Source organism: Centropristis striata, chromosome 13, assembly GCF_030273125.1.
Source record: "Centropristis striata isolate RG_2023a ecotype Rhode Island chromosome 13, C.striata_1.0, whole genome shotgun sequence".
NCBI lineage: Eukaryota > Metazoa > Chordata > Actinopteri > Perciformes > Serranidae > Centropristis > Centropristis striata.
The window spans coordinates 22,172,845-22,195,261 of NC_081529.1; the positions used below are offsets into that span (position 1 = coordinate 22,172,845).

Sequence of the window (22,417 nt, forward strand, 5' to 3'; positions counted from 1 at the left end):
ATGTGTTTGTCCTCGTTTCTCTGTTTTAAACTCAGTAATAGATTTACAGATCAGTTTAATATTTCTCTTGTTGTTTTTGGAGGTTAAAATGTGTTTAAAAATCAGTGGAGTTTGGTTGGAAACCTTTTTTCGCCAGGGTTGTATTCCAAACTTTAAAAAAAAAACGTGAAATAACTCTGAAGTTTGGTGTAAAATATGTGAGGAGTAAAACCTTTTTTTTTCCAGGGAATGATTGTTGTTTTTGGAGGTTAAAACTCAGTGGAGTTTGGTTGGAAACCTTTTTCTTCCAGGGTTGTATTCCAACGTCCTCTAGTTTAAAATGTGTAATAGCTGAGTGGAGTTTGGTGAGAAAGCCAACCAGAACAGAAAGTACAGCTGAAGCTTTTATACTGAAATGTGGCTGATATCCTGTCTGCTGAGCTGGTGAACATGTGGAGGGAGTCCGCCTCGACTGCCAGCAACACATTTACAGTTGAGTTTCAACATTTCTCTCGTTGTTTTTGGAGGTTATGTTGCAGCTTGTGTGAAGAAAACTCCTCAGGTTTAAAAACGTGGAAAAACTGAGTGGAGTCTGGTGTGAAAGTTGTTTACAAGTTGTTTACAGCGAGGAGAGGAGGGTTTTGCAGTTTTTGAAATTGTCACATAAATTAATTTAGGAAACCAAAATATTTTTAGTGCACTTTCACAGTTAATTATGCATTAAGTATGTATTATTTATTTTTTGTTGCTTGTGTTTTCTTCTGTTGAAAAATATTCCTAGGCTAATTTAAATTGCAAATAAAAATTCTGCAGCTACGAAAATCTTTTAAACATGCCAATAATTATAATAAAAATAATTCTTTATAAAATATGTTTTAAACAATATTCTTTCTTACACACAAAAAATATTTCTACAGCTACAAAAAAATATATATATTGTAAAATATTCCTGCAGAAGTTTTTAATAACACACAAAATATTTTTAAAGTATTTGTGCAGTTACAAAAAAAGATATATTTTAAAAATGTCCCTGCACAAATTTTATTTTAACACGAAAATATTTCCTCAGCTACAAAAATATATATTTTAGAATATTCCTGCACAAATTTTAATAACGCACAAAACATTTCTACAGCTATAAAAATATTTTACACATGCAAATTATATCTGTGTGCACACTTTTTATAATAAATTAAATCTTTATAAAATATGTTTTAAAAAATATTCCTTCTTACACACAAAAAATATTTCTACAGCTACAAAAAATAGATATAACTTAAAAATATTCCTGCACAAACTTTATTTCAACACAAAAATATTTCTCCGTGTTTCAAACTATTAACAAACTTCAGATACGTACGTTCATCATTTCACAAACTCAAAATATTATTGACTCTTATTTGCTTCCGTAGCTGCTAAAAACAAACTGATATTGTTGATATTTCTAGTTTAATATTTGAATGCTTGATGGTGAGAGAATCTGATTCTCTTTTCTCCTCCTGACTGATGGTGTCACTGGGATGGTGGGGCCCCCGAGAGGCCCCTGAGAGGCCCCGGGGCCGGCAGGAGGTCAGTCAGTGAGATAACCTCTCACCTGTCACACGGCCAGCGCCCTGCGTGACCTCTGACCTCTGCGGCAGAGAAGACGTGTTTATCAAACCTGAGCAAGAGCAGAGAGGAGAGGACAGGAGAGGCTTTTTACACAGAGCAGAGAGGAGAGGACAGGAGAGGCTGGAACTTCCAGCTACAAAACATGAAGGAAAGATTTTGTGTTCAAAAACATCTCCTTCTAATTCCTCATGGAGTCCCATCAGGTTTTACTCTGTTTGTACCCAACTGAATATATAATTCTGTATTTAAAGACACTTAATATATATTTATTTAAGATACTTTCACCTCTTCAGACAGAACTTTACGACAGGAGTTGAAGCTGATATATCGTTTGCTTCAAAGCAAAGTAATTTTAGCTCACAGAACAGGAGTTGTTGCTGCCTCGTTCGGTTAATGTGCTTGTGTTGTCAGATCTGAACTAAAGCAGTTTATTCCACCAACATCTCAGTGTTTCTCTACGGAGCCCCTGAAGGGTCAAACAAGACGAATGTGACGCCATTGAACGGCTGAAAATGTCACTTTGATACTTTTATTAAGAGTATGCACTGTAAAAATAAAAAAGTTAGGAAAACCCAAAAAGTCCAGGAAACTTTCTGTTCTAGAGTTTTAGACTAAAAATGGTATTTTGACATTGGAGCCAAACTATTTATGTGATGTTTCAGTGTCTTATCATTCATATCTAATATAACTTGAAGCTTTACAAACTAAACAATAAAAATTGCGCCAATAAACAAAAAACTTCAAATTTGGAGTTCTGCCGCCTTCAGTTATGATGTCAGACCAACTTTTTGTTGAATTTGAGCATTTCAAAGTGTCTATGGGGCTGGTGGACCGGGTTCAGAGGGTCAGATGTTGGAGACGTTCGGCGCTGGTGTTTACGGTGTCGTCCTCGTCGACGTTTCTGTCTTTTAGGATATTTCCTGTGATGTGTGACCCAAACTGTCCTCCTGACAGCTGCTGCTTCACTGAGCGCTGCACCCAAATCACAGGCCGCCCAGATGGTCCCTGCCAGGATTAACAGGAATTACAGGACGGGGAGGGACGGGGGAGACAGGGGACGGGACGGAAGGGGGGACGCAGGGGGGGACGGGACAGACAGGATGGGGCTCTGACTGAACCTTGTGAGGCGTTCACTGAGCAGAGAAGAGAAAGACTGTTTGTTGTTTGCAGAGTTAATTTATTGCTTTAGTGGAAAAAACATGATTTTCTGCAGGTTTTATTTCAAGAGTTTCTTTCAAAGAAATCAGTGAATTAGTGCAGCAGGAAACTTCAGAGGACTGATGTCATGAACTCATAGAGTCTCACAGGACAACATGTAGGAGTTCCTAATATTAATTCATTATTTATTATTTCAGTATAAAAGTGATGAAGTGATGAAATGAAGCTTTTCTTTAAAGGAAACCTCTAAATTTCCCCAAATCAGAAATCATTGGAGCGTTCTTTGAGGAAGTGAAAGAAGAGTTTGTTGTTTCTGGATCTTTGAACACTTTTTATTGCCTGACTTCACAAAGTTAAAGATGTTCACTTCCACTACTTTCATTCAAATACTTTTAGTTTGCAGTAAAGGACAGGAGAGGTTGGTTACACAGAGCAGAGAGAAGTGGACAAGATAGGCTGTTTACACAGAGCAGAGAGGAGAGGACAGGAGAGGCTGTTTACACAGAGCAGAGAGGAGAGGACAGGAGGGGCTGGAAACATGACAATACTTTAATACTATAATATGTGGAGAAATCTGGTTATACAACATTCAACATTTGGTGCCATAAATCCAGTTTATTGTAGAAAGAAACTTTAAAAACAGACATTCTCGTCAGAGTTTGAACCTTTCCACCATCTCATCGTCATAAATCAATACGTAATAATAAAGAAGATAAGCATTCATTAACTTGTTCTTCTTTGTGATGTAATATCACTTTTTAAAGCTCTGATTTGTTTATTTTTCCTGAGTGAAGCGTTCATCACACACGACCGTCAGAAACGTGAAAACCTGCAGATTATGTTTCCACAGTTTCTGGCTGTGTTTTATGGTTTAATTTTGTGATTTTTATAAATAAAAAAACATCTTTCAAAGCTGCCGGCAGCTTGTGAGCTCCACAGACTGAAACTGTGGCATTTTTCCAGACTGAATGATATTTAATAACAGCCTCAAGAAATGAGATCTAAGACTTTCCTGAAGACGCCTCCGCCTGACAGGATTCCTGCTCTGAAGCTTCATAAATTAACAGTCAGACATTTAAACTTTCAGCAAAAAATCTTTCCTGCAGCTCTGCAGCTCGTCTCTCGCTGTCAGCCGTCTGGTTCCTGCTGACAGCGAGAGAACAAACCGCCACCCGACGGAGCTGCAGAGGAACTCAGAGAACAGACGTTTGCTTCCATCACTGAGCTGTGAGGCTGTTGGTTGGCTGGTTGTTGGCTATTGGTTGGCTGGTTGTTGGCTGTTGGTTTGCTGGTTGTTGGCTGTTGGTTGGCTGGTTGTTGGCTGTTGGTTGGCTGGTTGTTGGCTGTTGGTTGGCTGGTTGTTGGCTGTTGGTTTGCTGGTTGTTGGCTGTTGGTTGGCTGGTTGTTGGCTGTTGGTTGGCTGGTTGTTGGCTGTTTGCTGGCTGTTGGTTGGCTGGTTGTTGGCTGTTGGTTTGCTGGTTGTTGGCTGTTGGTTGGCTGGTTGTTGGCTGTTGGTTGGCTGGTTGTTGGCTGTTGGTTGGCTGGTTGTTGGCTGTTGGTTTGCTGGTTGTTGGCTGTTGGTTTGCTGGTTGTTGGCTGTTGGTTGGCTGGTTGTTGGCTGTTGGTTGGCTGGTTGTTGGCTGTTTGCTGGCTGTTGGTTGGCTGGTTGTTGGCTGTTGGTTTGCTGGTTGTTGGCTGTTGGTTGGCTGGTTGTTGGCTGTTGGTTGGCTGGTTGTTGGCTGTTGGTTGGCTGGTTGTTGGCTGTTTGCTGGCTGTTGGTTGGCTGGTTGTTGGCTGTTGGTTGGCTGGTTGTTGGCTGTTGGTTGGCAGTTTGTTGGCTGTTTGTTGGCCTCTGTGAGGAGGATTGGAGGGAAAGCGTGAGGAGCTGCTGGTGTTTGTCTGTCGACTCTGCTGTTGGTGTGTGAAATGTTTAATTGGTGCTCTAAACACACAGGAAGCTGCTCATTCCTGCAGACAGGCACACAAAGCTCTGTGTGTTGGGGCCGAGGGGCCCCTCAGGACCCCCGGCCGCCCCTCACCAAGGAGAAGGAACGTTGATTCATTTTATACACGGCCTGTTCTCTCCAATCTGCGCACAAATAACTCGACTTCACACCTTCAGATTACTAACGCAGACACAGAATCCATCCTGCTGCCTCTGATCACCAACAGTCCCCATGTCCTCGTCTGGAGTCAGTGGCGTCCTCTAGAGGCCGGAGGGATTCAGATTATAAAGCACAAAGAGTCAGTTAGTGAGGGTGGGAGGGAGGGGAGGAGCATGGGTCAAACAAACCAGGACTTTCCCCAGGAGACGTAAAAATAATTGACCAAAAAGAGACACAAAATCACCAAAAAAAGACAAAATCACCAAAAAAAGACACAAAATCAACCAAAAAGACACATAATGACCAAAAAAAGACACAAAATCAACAAAAAAAAGACAAAATTACCAAAAAGGACACAAAATCAAAAAAAAAAAAGACACAAAGTCAACAAAAAAGACACATAATGACCAAAAAAAGCACAAAACAGTGTTGGTAACAGAAGTGCATCACTGTGATTGCAGCACAACGCTTGTTTTATTAATTTATTATTTATTTCTGCTAGGCACATGCTGTTGTTATCTGTCATCTTATTTCTCACAAACACATTATTTATATGTATCATGAGACAGAATCAGAAGCTTAACTTCTTATAGAAGCTTTGAAAGGAAAAGTCGACCATAATGCATCTACTGAAACTACAGACTCAGACTACATTGTGTGTGTGTGTGTGTGTGTGTGTGTGTGTGTGTGTGTGTGTGTGTGTGTGTGTTCTTTATTCTCTGTTATGTAACGGAGGTTCTGCACTCAAGTCAAAGTCTTGTTTTGTGTGCAGCTCAGACTCAGTGTGACTTTTATTTTGAAGGGCAGTGAATGCATCCTGCTGTAGACTGTAAACAGCTGAGCGACACCGCGGCAACTGCTGCTCCAAACACACTGATCATCTCATCCTGCCTGGATATGAACCTAAACAATGTTCAGCCTCACCTTATGACCTCATCATTACTGTTTCACTTTGTCTCAGTGGACCAAAAAAAAGACAAAATCTGATTCAGATCCATTTTTTTTAACTTTCAGAATACAATATTGCCCAATTAAGAATTTTTTAAATGTTGCGAATGGGAACACAGGTTGCAAATATACACAAAGTGACACAAAACACAACAAAAAGACACAAAACAACAACAAAAAGACACAGACAACAGAAACACACCAAAAGTCACAAAACAACAACAAAAAGACACAAAACAACAACAAAACAACAACACAAAAAGACACAAAACAACGATGAAAAGACACAAAACAACATAAAGACACAAAACAACAACAACAACAACAACAACTAAAAGACACAAAACAACAACAAAACGACACAAAACAGCTACAAAAAACACAAAACGACACGAAACGACAACAATAAACACAAAAAACACAACAACAAAAACATAAAACGACACAAAACAACAACAAGACACAAAACAACAACAACAACAAGACACAAAACAACATCAAAAAGACACAAAACAACAACAAAACGACACAAAAAGACATAAAACAACAACAAAAAGACACAAAACAACAACAAGACACAAAACAACATCAAAAAGACACAAAATAACAACCAAAAGACTCTAAACAAGACAAGACAAGAAAAAAAAACACTAAGAATAAAAAAAAAAACCCCATAAAAACACAAAATGAGTATAAAAAGAGAAAAAACAGCAGAAACATAACAAGTGGTGACACTTTGTGCAGTTTGTGGTGTGAAACATGTGAAACTGTCAGTTAAAGAGCTAAACGTTTAGATTATATCGATTTTATATGCTGCAGACAGTAAACTGTAGATTGGTCTGGCCGGGCCTCGGAGGGTTAACGTCTCGTATCGACTCTAACTCCGTCTGCACCAGGAACGTTTCCACCACGAGCATGAGAGGAATTCTCAGAGCTCTAATTTGGGTCAGAACTGTGGCGAGGAGCTAAAAACGGAGCTGATTTCCATGGGAGACGTCGGAGTGAGCGACACCTCCTCAGAGCTCTGAGCCTCTCTGAGCCTCTCCCTGCCAGCTATTGTCCCGGCAGCAGCTCAGGGTCTGAATGGAGGCAGTGATGTCATGGCGTTGGAATGTGGACCCCGTCGCTGCAGCGCCACCTTCAAACCCCCCCTCTATCTGAGCTGCAACCTGACTCCGGACTGTTTCCTCCAGCCTTCAGCTGCTTGTTCCCATAAACTCCCTCACACACGTTTAAATGAAACGTTTAAATGTAAAGCTCTTAACCCCAATGAGCAGCTTCAGATCTATGTAAATCTCTAAGTCCTGCAGCTCTGTGGAATCAGCACAATCAGAACAACTCAAACAGAATAACAGAGTTAGAATGACAGAAATCAGAAAAAACAAGTTGAATTTTTTTTGATAAATTATTTTTTTTTAAATTGGAATAAAACAGAATTTAAAAATAAACACTTTTCCAAGTGCCACAAATGTTGTGACCCCCCCCCCCCCCCCCCCCCCCAAAAAAAGTCACAAAATGACAAAAAATATCTAAAAATATCAAAAAGTACCAAAAAACACAAAAATTTCTTTAAAAAGATGTAAAAAATTACACAAAACCAGTTTCCTCCACATATTGTACATATTGAGGAATTATCATGTTTTCAGCCTCTCCTGTCCTCTCCTCTCTGCTCTGTGTAAACAGATTCTCAGTGAATATTTGTCACATGACCGTTGGTCTCAGCAGAATCAATCATGTCTTCACAGTGTCTCTGAGGAGCAGAATTTAATCTTTTTAACAGGATCTGGTTAGTGCAAACACTTTATTTTAAATGACACATGGAGAATAAAGAGATTCTGACACTAATATAAACATTTAACACAAGTTTTGGTCACTTTTTATAACTGATGATTCGTTCAAGGACCGTCAGAAAGTTCAAACTTGTTATTACACTTTATAAAGTGTATTTTTGGTGTTTTTTTTTTCTAAGAAAAGGAGCAGTTTCTGAGAGGAAAAGTCCATTATGAGCAGAGGAACGGGTGTGGAGCTGAACTCACTTCCTCCTGAACAATAAGTGACGAGAGGCAGGAACACACACACACACACACATCAGGAACACACACATCAGAAACACACACACACACACACACACACACACACACACACACACACACACATCAGGAACACACACACACACACACACACACACACACACACATCAGGAAAACACACACACACACACACACACACATCAGGAACACACACATCAGAAACACACACACACACACACACACACACACACACACACACATCAGGAACACACTCCTCCTCCTACAGATAACAGAACTGTCTGAAGTTGTGACTTTAATGTAGTTTACGTCAACAGAAATCAGTTTTAGATCTTTACTCTGAACACTGTTAGTATTAATTACTAACATATGAATAACTTCCTGTCGCTAAACACATGTAGCTTTCAAAATAAGAGCACATGGCTGTGTTAACAGAATCCACCACAATATGAATAAAATATGCATTGATTTAGATCGGTGGCATTAGAATGTGTGAGAGGCACCAAATTTAGACTTTTTTACGGCAGAAATGTTCACCCTAATAGACTCATATAATCCTGTGGAAACTCTGGTTCTAAAGCTTGTTTGGCAGCCGAGTGTCGTTTCTATACTCACTAAATTGCTGATTGATATTTACACATGCACAACATCCAGAGAATAAATAACCCTTAGAGGAAATACTGCACATTGTACACACTGTGAATATTGCACTGAAGCTGGATTTAAAGAAAATTGTGAATCGAATTGAAATCGCAATTAGATCTTTTCCTTTCTTGTCATTGTCATTTTGTGTTGTTTTTTTTTATTAGTCACTTTGTGTCTTTTTAGTCATTTTGTGGTGTTTTGTAAACCCCATAACACCTCATCCTGGTGGAGCCACATGGTTGCGAGTGGACCAGGGGAGGAGGGGAGGAAAAGAAAGAGAATAAAACCTTTCAGGGAAAGTAGTAATGAAACTTTTTATAACAGAAACTTTTTGTAACTGATGATTCGTTCAAGGACCGTCGGAAAGTTCAAAATCTGACAATAATGTCTGTTTTGTTACAGTTTCTGTCTTTGATCAACTGTATTTTTGGTGATTTCTTCTTAATCGAAACATGCTGTTGAACCTGCTGGGGCTGGTCAGTGAACTCATCACAGCTTCAGACTGGGAGTCTGAACTTTGTGTCCTCTGAGACAACAAGTGTCTCATTAACAGGCTGCTGTCACTGTGACTGTTGACTGTCGGCTCCATCAGACCTGAAGGTCCAGCCGGGTCCACAATGCACAGCTCAGAGCTCAGAGCTCCCACTCTGCAGGCGTGACAGTTAACTATTCACTCAACAACATAAACTCATGACATGTGGTCTGAGTTCTTCACATTCTGATTTAATACTTTCTTCTCTAATGTGAGTTAATAAATCAAACATATTTATGCAAAAACAACAATACAGGGCAACAGAAGACGACATCTCTCTGACATAGTAGTACCTCCGCCAAGGGGGAGAAGGAGGAGGAGGAGGGAGAGAGAGAGGAGCAGGAGGAGGAGGAGGAGGGAGAGAGAGAGAGGAGGAGGAGAAGGAGGAGGGGGGAGGAGAAGGAGGGAGAGAGAGGAGCAGGAGGAGGAGGAGGAGGGAGAGAGAGAGAGAAGGAGGAGAGGGGAGGAGGAGGAGGAGGGAGAGAGGAGCAGCAGCAGGAGGAGGAGGAGGATGAGCAGGAGGAGGAGGAGGAGGGAGAGACGGAAAGAGAGAGGAGGAGGAGAAGAAGGAGGGGGAGGAGGAGGAGAGAGAGAGGGAAAGAGAGAGGAGGAGGGAGAGAGGAGTAGGAGGAGAAGGAGGAGCAGGAGAAAGGGAGAGAGAGGAGGAGGAGGAGGAAAGGTGGAGGTGTTGCAGTTCTTTGACTCTGAGCTCCTTCTAAACTTCCTGTCTCTCCAACACTATTGTTCACTGCAGAGGGGTGTGTGTGTGTGTGTGTGTCTCTCTCTCTCTCTCCATTGAGCGAAAAAGAAGAAATGTTTTTTTTTCATTGTCACTTTGTTGTTTCAGTGATTTTTTTCTTTCTTCTCGTTGTGCTGCTGGTGATCACTGAGAGTCTCTCTGGGTTTCATTATAAAATATAACAGAAAAAAAACTGCAAACAAAAGTTTGGATAAAATGCAAATGAAAGTTTTTAATTTATATCAATATTTCTTTAATCACACATTTATGTTACACGCTATTAACGGTGTGATGAAGACAGAAATGTTTTAGACAGAAGAGAAAGTTTTGATGGAGCAAACAGTGAGTCTGACGATAACACACGCACGCACGCACGCACACACACACACACACACACACACACACACACACACACACACATACAGCTGATAAGAACCTGCAGGAATGTAAACAGGTTGATCTGAAACTGTAAAAAACAGATTCTGACACAAATATCAACATTTTTACTGATGATATGTTCAAGGACCATTGGAAAGTTCAAACTCTTACGATAATGCCTGTTTTTACAGTTTCTTTTTATGACAAATGAGGTTTTTTTGTAGATTTTTTTGAAGAAAACATCAAACCCTTTCTGTCCAGAGTTCAGGGCTTTGTCTCCTCAGGACTCATTGTTTGATGTGGAGCTGCAGAGATGAAACCAGGGAGGGTTCAGGTCTGTGTGATTGTGGTCCAGAGACTCAGATAAGACAGGAGAGACTCGTCTTCATCTCTCGTCCTCATTCAGTCAGCAGATAAGAGACAGATGTGTCCTCGGCCTTGGACAAACACTTCCTCAGCTTCCTGTGTTGCTGTGCCAGGCTCTGAGGCCGGGGAGGGGGGTCCCTCCGAGACCGCCGAGTCTTCAAACAGAGCTGCTGAATCAAACAGCCCCTCGGCCTGTAATATCCTCATCAGCTGCTCTGGAAACATCAGAACATATAACATATATTCAATAACCTCAAAAGATATTAAAATAACACACACATATATATATATATATATATATATATATATATATATATATATATATATATATATATATATATATATATATATATATATATATAATTAAAAAACCCTTAAAATATTTAAATATAATAGAAATATTAAACTATAATTTAAAAAAAATTCACCTCCTCGGCCTGTAATATCCACATCAGCTTCTCTGGGAACATCAGAACACAATGAAACATCTGAGTTCTGCAGCTTCAGACCACAGAGACAAAAAGAAAAGGTTCAGAGGGTTTAAAAAGGATGTTTCCTTTAAAAAAAAAAATCACCAAAAATCTGTTAATCATAGAGAGAAACTGTAAAAACAGACATTATCTTCAGAGTTTGAACTGTCTGATGGTCCTTTTACACCTCATCAGCTATAAAAAAGTGTGTTAAATGTTGATATTTGTGTCAGAATCTCTTTATTCTACATGTGTCATTTAAAATAAAGTGTTTGCACTAACCAGATCCTGTTAAAACATTAAATTCTGCTCCTCAGAGACACTGTGAAGACATGATTGATTCTGCTGAGACCAACGGTCACGTGACAAATATTCACTGAGAATCTGTTTACGCAGAGCAGAGAGGAGAGGACAGGAGAGGCTGTTTACACAGAGCTGAGAGGAGAGGACAGGAGAGGCTGTTTACACAGAGCAGAGAGGAGACGACAGGAGAGGCTGTTTACACAGAGCAGAGAGGAGAGGACAGGAGAGGCTGGAAACATGACAATACTTCAATATGTGGAGGAAACTGGATTTACAACATTTAGATTCAACTTTTTTTATGGTTTCTGTCATTCTGCACAAAGACATGTTTGTGAAAAACAGTTTGTAACTGAAAATCCATTCAGGGACCGTCAGAAAGTTGAGACTCTGGCTGTTTTTAGAGTTTCTTTCTGAGTGTTTTTGGTGATTTTTAAAGTAAACACTCTGCTGCTTCTGGTTGTTGTGTGTTTGGAGGACGTCCAGTGTTCATGAAAGAAACTTTATATTTAGTGGTGAGCTGCTGCTGCTCCTTCACCACAATGAGAGGAGGAGGAGCAGTAGGAGAAAAGGAGGAGGTGGAGGAGTAGTAGGAGGAGCAGGACGGGGTGGAGGAGCAGGAACAGGAGGTCTTGTTGGATCAGACTCTGGTCCTGAAACAGAATCTGTTTATAAAAATCTTTGACTATAATTAGAGCTGAGAGGATCAGATGTTACGCCTCCTCGTCTCCTCCTCCTGCTCCTCCTCCTCTCTTTCTCTCCCCTTCTCCTCCTCCTCTCCTCCTCCTGCTCCTCCTCCTCCTCCTCCTCTCTCTTTCTCTCCCCTTCTCCTCCTCCTGCTCCTCCTCCTCTCTTTCTCTCCCCTCCTCCTCCTCCTCCTCTCCTCCTCCTGCTCCTCCTCCTCCTCTCTCTCTCCCCTTCTCCTCCTCCTCCTCCTCTCTTTCTCTCCCCTTCTCCTCCTCCTCCTCCTCTTCCTCCTCCTCCTGCTCCTCTTCCTCTTCCTCCTGCTCCTCTTCCTCCTCCTCTTTCTCCTCCTCCTCCTGCTGGTTGCCGTGGTGACGGAGCTGCTTTGATAATGACCTGGATCTTATAATTAATGTGAATAAATCAGAGGAATTAAAACTCGTCTCTTCTTCTTCCTCTGCTCGTTAAAAAGTCTTTTCATCCTAACGAGCTGCTGGAGGACAGCAGAGACACTTCCTGTTCTCACCTGTCAAAATAAAACCAACACTGAGTTCTCTCCTGCAGTGGGTTACATGCAACATATACCATATATATAATCAATAAATCTGTAAGTCCTGCTGCTCTTACACAGTTAGAATGACAGAAATCGGAAAACAAGTTGAATATCTCTGATAATATTTTTTTAAATGGATTTTTGAGTACATTTCTACATTTTCTGAGGATATTTTATTATATTTAAGCATTTAATTTTTTCTTGAGGATTTTTTGATATTTATTTAGGATATGTTACCATGTTTTGCTGATATTTTACTATTTTTCTAAAGGGTTTTATAATATTTATGCTGCATATTTTAATAATTATTTAAGATTTTTTGAAAATATATTTTATAGGATATTTTAATATTTCTTCATTATATTTTAATATTTACTGACAATATTTTCATATTTATTTGCAGATATTTTGCTATTTCTTGAGGATATTTTAATATATCTTGAGGATATTTTCATTTTTTTCTATTATATTTAATATCTTGAGGATATTAAAAAGGGATATTTTTTTAGGATATTTTAATATTTTTTTAAGGTTATTTTCAAAAAATGTTTGCTATTTTTTGAGGATATTTTAATATATCCAAGATATTCTCATATTTTCAATTTTCAATTTTATATTTCTTAAAGATATTTTTTAAGTGTGGTATTTTTCATATTTCTTCAAAGGTTATTTTCATATTGTTTTAGGTTATTTTCATATTTCTTGAAGATATAATAAAGATATCCTGATGGCAGGAGATGCTGGTGAAGTCATGTGACCTGTTGACTCTTGTTGTTGACTCTTGTTGTTGTTTGTTTCAGAGCTGCTGGGCTCCACCAAGAGGCTCAACGTCAACTACCAGGACTCAGACGGGTGAGTCTGATTATTATGGAAATTTTTCTTCCAACTTTTCTCTCAACCTGAAAGATATATTTTCTGTCAGAAATCACAAAAAGTCTTTTTGTCCTCAAACTAAACTGTAAACACAAACATTATTTTGAAATAATGAATGAGTTCATATCTGATTTTGCCTGAAGGCTCCTGATGCTTTACACATTTCAAATAAATCCTGTAGAATAAATTGAACTGTCACATTTTTAACAGATTTTGTTATTTTTACCTGATGGATGCGTTTGTCACACATGATGCATTCAAAGACCGTCAAAACATGAAACTCTGACAACAAGTTCTGGTTTTACAGATTCTGTCTGTGATTAATGGCGTCATTTTAGTGATTTTATAAAATATTGATGAATGTACATGACTTTTAAACCATCCAGCAGGTTGTCTGGTATTAAAATATCCTAAAGAAATATTCAATAACCTCAAAACATTTTTAAATACCCTCAAAAGATATTAAAACAACCTTAAAAAATATATATTAAAATAACCTAAAAATATATTATATTTAACCTGAAAAAAAAAATCATTAAAATATATTAAAATTTCATTTAAAATAATGAAGTAACCTAAAAAAAATAAAAGATATTATATCCTCAGAAAATATTAATATATCATAAAAAATATTGAAATATTGTAAAACAATATTAAAATATCCACAAAAAATATTAAAATATCCTCAAATAATATTAAAATATTATAAAAAATATTTAAGTATACTTTAAAAAATATTTAAATATCTTCAGAAAATATTAACATACCCTAAAAGATATTATATCCTCAAAAAATATTAATATATCCTAAAAAAGTATTTGAATATCAAAAAGTATTAAAACATCCTAAAAATAATTAAAAATAGTATTTTTTTATATATGTATTATTATATATTTTTAATTCTTTAAAAAGTATTAAAATATAATTAAACAAATATTTGAAAATATCCTTAGAAAATATTAAAATCTCCAGCACAACCTCACCTTTATGACCTCATAATTATTAATTCACTGACTGACTAGACCAACATTTTGTACACAAAGAACCCAACGTAAATCAGATTTTTTTGTCTTTTTCTGGAATTTATTGACAAGACAGTAATAGTAACAAGAATAACAGAATACCAGCAGCCTTCCAGTTGCCTCAGTGCAGACATGTGGAGAGGAACGTTTCCTGATAGAGCTGTGAGGAGCAGAGAATCCTCCGCTAGTTCATCAGTCTGTCATTTAAACCATCAGTCAACAAAAGCCAGACGGCGAGCTGAGAGCCTGAGAGACGGAGACGCCTCCTTTGTTTAACCCTTCAGAGGGCAGAGGGCAGCCCAGCAGGGGTCAGAGGTCAGAGGTCAGGGAGCGCTGAGACACTTCAGAGACGATGATGTTGTTCTCCAGGAACTCCAGGAGCTCCACAACGTAAACAAAACCTCACACGTTCTCAGCATTCAGCCTGCACAGCATCACTCTGCTGCACCAGACTCCATGTAGAAAACCATCATTTTAACAGCAGTGTTCTTGTGTTCTTCAGACAGACCTGACAAAGCATAAATTCAGACTGTTTCAACATCAGCATCATGTTGGAGTTATTTCTGCATCCTTTAGATTCGTCTGACGACAAGCAAACAACCTTTAAAATGCTTGTTTTCTGAATAGAGTACTGATTGATCAGAGCATTGCTGCTTTCTGGTTCTACAGTGGTATGAACCCTAAATAAAGCGAATAAGCTCTAAATTTATTGCCAATAAACTGATGAAAATGATGCAGAAATAACTCCAACATGATGCTGATGGGTGAAGTCTGAAGTGATGCTTTGTCAGGTCTGTCTGAAGAACACAAGAACACTGCTGTTAAAATGATGGTTTTCTGAATGGAGTCTGGTGCAGCAGAGTTATTAATCAATGGATACCATTTATTAGGGTGTTTTTTATGGATTGTTGAACAGTTGAGGGAGTTTATAAGAGTCTGAAACACAAAACGAAACACAAAACAAACTAGGACTGCGCGCAGTACTGAACGGGCCCTCGCAGTACACGCGTGTCGAGGCATGCTACCGTCGGGGTGTGTGCGTTACAGGGGCCAGTCTATACCACCCCTATGAATTTCATTGCCTTAAGACTTATGGTCTGGGCACAGTGGCACTCATTAAATTAAACTGCCGCCAGAGCGCCACCTAGGGGCCGATCAATAATATCTTCAAGGGTTATCCTCAGGAGGGCATTGACAATAAGTATACCAAGTTTGGTGTTAATCCGACCAACCACTGTGCTCGGGGTAGGTGTAAAACATAATACTTGCTGTAGCCAGCAGGGGGCGCTATGACTGTGTGTAAGTATTGACATGTGGGTGTGTCCCGGGATGGACCCTAATCACGTGTGTGAAATTTGGGACGGATTGGACAATGTATGGTCAAGTTATACAGTCTGGTGTTAGATGGCGAGACGCCATGATTTGCCGCCATGCCACGCCCACATAGTGTGACCATCGGTAAAGATTTATACAACTTTTGATCCCAAAGGCCTTGTGATGGTACTGACCAAGTTTGAAGTAAATCGGGTGAAATCTGTAGGAGGAGTTTGTTAAAGTATGCAACATGGAAATGGCCAAAAACAATGAATGCTGCGATTTTTAAACCAAGATGGCGGACTTCCGGTTTGGTTTGAGGTATGGGTCCAAGAGGCTTTTTGGTGCGTCTCCACATGAAGCATGTGTGTACCAAATTTCGTGTCTGTACGTGAAACCTGCTGCTGGGGCTAGGCATAAAAGTTGTTACTTCCTGTTGCCAGCGGGGGGCGCAATGACAGTGTATCAATATTGACATGTGGGTGTGTTCAGAGGTGGACCCTCATCACGTGTGAGAAATTAGGGACAGATTGGACAATGTATAGTCAAGTTATACAGTCTCGTGTTTTCATATTTTGCCGCCATGCCACGCCCATATAGTGTGACGGTCAGTCAAGATTTTGAGTATGTTTCATCCCAAAGGCCTCATGATGACACTGACCAAGTTAGAAGTGGATAGGGTTTAATGGGTAGGAGTAATGCCTTCACGGTAGAAAAGTTTGTAGGGGGCGCTGGTGAGCCATTGTGCCACGCCCATTCCCGCAACCACTAGAATACGTAAATTTCACAAGAGATTTATGTATATTCCAAATATCAGAAGTTTTTGAATATGATAAAGGCCGCAAAAAGGCGATTCATTTGGGAGATGAATAATAATAATAATCCCTTCAATTACAATAGGGTCCTTGCACCGTTAGTGCTCGGTCCCTAATGATACAAAAAGTTAACTAAAAAATATAGACTGTAGATAAATATGGTCTGAATTAAGGGATGCTTTTATGTTATTTGGCCATTTTTATGGGTTTCTATGGGATTAATCAGTGTGAACCCAGAAATAACTCCAACATGATGCTGATGTGGTCTGAACTGATGCTTTGTCAGGTCTGAAGAACACAAGAACACTGCTGTTAAAATGATGGTTTCTCAATGGAGTCTGGTTTAATCAGAGAGCTGCACTCTGACTAACCTGCTGCTGACGCAGGAGGTTGTAGTGACGAGACATTTTCTGTTTTATGTAGGGAAGTTGCAACAGCGTGTGTGTGTGTGTGTGTGTGTGTGTGTGTGTGTGTGTGTGTGTGTGTGTGTGTGTGTGTGTGTGTGTTTGTGTGTGTTTGGGCTAATAGGCTCCACAGGGACGTTAAAATCAGTTTTTCATTATTCATGGAGCTGCTGGCTCCGCCTCGCTGCAGTAATCACACCACTGCATCTCAACACAACATCCAACAACACACACACTTCCCACAATCCTCCAGTGATCGCGGCACGTCGGGTCATGTCTGAACAGTCAGTCAGCAGACAAACACAAAGTCTCAGTGTTTGTTTGGATTAAAGGCTCATTTCACCTCATCACTCATCCATTCACAGTCTCTCCCAAGTCATTTAATGTTGGTTTGATAATTTTATCTTAATGTCTGACAAAATATTAATAATAACACTGATGTATTTTAAAGTATTCTCACTGGGAAAGCTTCACACACTTTAAATGAAACCTGTCAAATACATTATTGATGAAAAAGACACATTTTTAACTTAAGATTTGGTTTTATTTTTTCTAAATGGAAGCGTTTGTCACACATGATGCATTCAAAGACCATCTGAAATGTGAAACTCTGACAATAATTTCTGTTTCTACAATTTCTCTGTGTGATAAATTGTGTATTTTTGGTGATTTATTTATGTTAAACATGTCTTTCTACCACCCGACGGGATCCAAGCACCCTGTTTTTTTCTACGATAAAAGGTCTTTTTTTTGGCTATTAAAAAAACAAAAAACTTTTCAAACTATTGGGGCATTCAGGGAGGATATTCCCGAGTGGTTTTTTTTGTGTCATTTTGTGTCTTTTTTGGTAAATTTGTGTCTTTTTGGGTAATTTTGCGTATTTCTTGGTAATTTTGCGTATTTTTTGGTAATTTTGCGTATTTTTTGGTAATTTTACAAAAAAAAAAAAAGTACTTTATTTCTGATTTTTCTAAAACTTTTTTAGCATGAAAAACCGTATAAAGAAAAAAGACAAGTAAGTAATTATTTTTTTTAAATCAATAAAATGGAGTGAGAGAATTCAGTCTCCACAAAAACGTTCATGTAAACGAGACAATAACGTTTGTTTCAGTGTTTCTTTCTGTGTATTTTTGGCGCTCTTTGACAGAAAACTAAACATTTGAGGAGTTAGACTCTTTATATAAAACTCTAACTGTCACTTCTTCCTCTGGGACTCTTCCCGGTGCGTTTGAGTTTGCACGGTCGCCTCTGTGTTGCACAGCGTTGCTCCTAAAAGGAGGCGGGCTTGTCGGGACACAGAGAACAATATACTAATCAGCTAAATGTCAGAAGTTTCTAAAACCAGATCACAGCAGGATTTTTCTCTACTGGTCTAAAGGTCTTGGAGTCTGAATGTGGAATTCTGGAGGAGTTTAAACATTTGTATCTATTCTTAAATGAACAAAAATGGTCAAATTCAGCACAAATGTGTGTGACAAATGGTATCAACCTAGGGCTGGGCGATATAGACCAAAAGTCATATCCTGATATATTAAGGCTGAATATCAATATACGATATATATCCCGATATTTTTAGCGCAAAGTAAGAGAAAAATGTTCAGTCAAAGCCAGATATGACATAAATACTGTATAACAACAGGAGTACCTTTTTAAAAAATCAAGAATAAATTTGACTCTGGTTTCACTTAAACACACTCATACAACCAAGTGCTTTCCAAAATCAAGCTTTAGAAATACTCTACATTAATATTATTTTCTTGTTTCATAGTTTATTTGTTTAATCAACACCAGTCCTAATCATAAATATCAAATTTTATATTCTATAATTTTCTGAATTTTAAACCTGGAAGTGATTTTGATGTAAATTTGCACAAATTTGAACTATATGCGATCTAATTCCATATCACATATAATCTCCTCCTCCTCTTCCTCTCTCTCCTCCTCCTTCTTCTCCTCCTCCTCATCCACCTCCTCTCTCTCTCCTCCTCCTCCTCCTCCTCCTCCTGCCCTCGGCGTTGTCTGTTACAGTGCCCTCATGAATACCAGTGTTGCATTACGCAACAGAGAGAAAGAAAAGCCTCTCTCTCTCTCTCTCTCTCTCTCTCTCTCTCTCTCTCTCTCTCTCTCTCTCTCTCTCTCCTTCTTTCTTCTCCTCCCCTCTCCTCTAATGTCTCTGTCCTCTTTATGTTCAGACCGCCACATGTAGCCAGCGGCGTTGTTTCCTCTCAGTCTGAGCCTCAGTGGGGGAGGACCGAGGTTGTTAAAAAGTAGAGGCAGCGAGTGAAACCGTCCCTCAGTCTGTTTCCTTCACTAACATGTTTCCTCTCTGCAGTAAATGTGTTGTAGTGTCCTCTTGTGTGTGAATCTTTGTGCATCCTGGGGTCCCTAAACAGTCTGTGAGCCGCATAAATCGGGTCTGACTGGAAAGCTGAGACTCTTGTGGATTCAATGAGCCCAAATGTCCATTTTAAAAGTGGCCCCTCGACCGTTGACCTCCAGATATCTAAATAAATTAGGTTCTATGTGTCCCCATGAGTTTCCTCTTTACAGACATGCCCACTTGCGCTGATTACATTAAGTTTTAGGCAGAAACCTGCAGTTTTATAATGCAAATGTGTTATTTTCAACAGAATACACACTTAAACTTGAATCTTTGTACATCCTGGGGTCCCTAAACAGTCTGTGAGCTGCATAAATCGGGTCTGACTGGAAAGCTGAGACTCTTGTGGATTTAATGAGCCCAAATGGTCATTTTCAAAGGGCTCCCTCTGACCTCTGACATCAATATATCTGAATGTAAATGGGTTCTATGGGTACCCATGAGACTTCTTTACAGACATGCCCACTTTATGCTGATCTCATGCAGAAAAATGTAGTATTTTTGCCTTTTATAAAAATGGTGCATGTGAATCTTTGTGCATCCTGGGGTCCCTAAACAGTCTGTGAGCTGCATAAATCTGAAGAGACAATGAGACTAAACTCTGTGTGTGAAAACTGGCTGCTTCTCTCTGTTTCATATTTGTGTCCTCTTGCATAAATCGGGTCTGACCGGAATGCTGAGACTCTTGTGGATTCAATTAGCCCAAATGTAAATTTTAAAAAGGTCTCCCTTGACCTCTGAATAAATTGGGTTCTATGTGTTCCCATGAGTCTCCTCTTTACAGACATGCCCATTTATGCTGATTACATACAGTTTAAGGCAGAAACCGGCAGTTTTCTAGTGCAAAAGACGATATTTTTGCACAAATTTTGGCTCTTCTGTGAATCTTTGTGCATCCTGGGGTCCCTAAACAGTCTGTGAGCTGCATAAATCGGGTCTGACTGGAAAGCTGAGACTCATGTGGATTCAATGAGCCCAATGTTCTTCATGTGTGATGATGTTAGTGAGTGAAACTTGGGCTCAGTGTATAAAATGAGCTGCTGTGACCTCTAGGATAATCATAGCCTCATGAAACTTTACAACCACAAACTAGAGAACTAGAGCATTCAGAGGATGGATGGCTGACACACTAGATTCACAATAAGCAGCAACAGAAATGCTGACATACAATCGCACAAAATACACAAATCTACTTAATGTCACAAGTCTGTATTTGTGTTTAAGACTTTGAGGTTTTTGGACTTTAAATGTGTTTTAAAGTGTGTTTGAGCTGCTGAGGCTTTCAGGGTGTGACTGAGTCTGACTCACAGTAACACAATCATCTGACTTTGTTCACTCACACAGCGAGTCCAGACACACCTGAGAACCTCTCTGTCTCTCTCTCTCTCTCTCTCTCTCTCTCTCTCTCTCTCTCTCTCTCTCTCACACTCACACTCACACACAAACAGTGACTGATCGTCAGTAATTCAGTGATTAATTAAAGTAGATGAAACCTTTTTTTAAGGTTCAGTCATTATCTGCTGAGTCCACAGCAGGTCTGAACAAATCCAAAATCGGTATTAGTCATAGTCAGCATTAAAAAGAGGTATTATTTCCCACGGTCCTTGAATGGATCATCAGCTACGAAAGTTTCCATTTCAACTTATACATTATACATGAAAAATTGATGAAAAAGTCCCATTTAAACTTCAGATTTGTTTGTTTTTTTCCTGATGGAAGCCTGATGATGTATTCAGGGACCGTCGGAAATATGAAACTCAGAAATCTCTCTGTAATAAATTGTGTATTTTTGGTGATTTATTTATGTTAAACATGTCTTTCTACAACCCAGCAGGATCCAAACATTTGTTTTATTCAAGAAATTGTCAAAAATCCTGTTTTTATTATAGAAAGAAACTGTAAAAACAGGCGTTATCGTCGTATAGTTTGAACTTTCCAACGGTCCTTGATCAGATCATCAGTTACTAAAGTTTTCTGTTAGAATGAGTGACCAAAACGAAGCTTAAATCTATGATGAGTTTAAGCTAAATTTAACCAAAACAAAGCGTATGCATTAAACATTTTTTGCCTTTAAAACAATTAAATAAGAAAACATTTCACAGAGGGAAAAAAAAAAAACGGATATGTGGAGAAATAATTCGTTTTTATTATTCTGTCTTTAATCGTCTGTGCAGGATTGTTTTCTTTAAAAATTCGCCAAAACTACACAGTGTAACATCGAAAGAAACTGTTAAAACAGGCATTATGGTCAGAGTTTGAACGGAACATCGGTTCCAAACGTTTACACAGAGCAGAGAGGAGAGGACAGGAGAGTGTCATTCTAACTGTGTTATTCTGTGAGGTATTTTATTCTGAGTTGTCCGGTGAGGCATTCGAGGACAGTTCTGGTGTTTCTGGATTGTTTCTGACATGTGATCATGTTTTTGTCCATCAGGTTCTCGGCGCTGCACCACGCAGCGCTCACAGGGACCACAGAGCTGCTGTCAGCCCTACTGGAGGCTCAGGCTACTGTAGACGTGAAGGACAGCAACGGTACACACACACACACACACACACACACACACACACAGATACGCACACATAGACAAACACACACACACACACACACACACACACACACACACACACACAGATACGCACACATAGACAAACACACACACACACACACACACACACACACACAGATACGCACACATAGACAAACACACACACACACACACACACACACACTCAAACAAACAGATACGCACACATAGACACACACACATACACAGATACGCACACATAGACACATGCACATGAACACACACACACACACACACTCACAGACACACAGACACATGCACATAGGCACACACAAAAACACACACACACACACTCAAACACACACTCTCACAGACACACACACACACACTCAAACACACTCTCACACACACACACTCTCACACACACACACACACACACACACACACACACACTCACAGACACACAGACACATGCACATAGACACACACACTCAAACACACACTCTCACACACACACTCTCTCACACACACACAGACACACACACACACTCACAGACACACAGACACA

The 22,417-nt window shown here is 39.3% G+C and overlaps 1 protein-coding gene across 3 annotated transcripts in view; it reads left to right on the forward strand.

The window, feature by feature from the left end:
• LOC131983903 (caskin-2-like) overlaps window positions 1-22,417 on the forward strand; it is a 53,815-nt gene that overhangs the window by 6,131 nt on the left and 25,267 nt on the right. For all 3 annotated transcript variants that reach the window (XM_059348733.1, XM_059348734.1, XM_059348735.1), the window contains exons 3-4: window positions 13,317-13,368; window positions 21,759-21,856. In XM_059348733.1, the coding sequence (XP_059204716.1) occupies window positions 13,317-13,368; window positions 21,759-21,856 (150 nt within the window). The remainder of the gene's footprint in view (window positions 1-13,316; window positions 13,369-21,758; window positions 21,857-22,417) is intronic.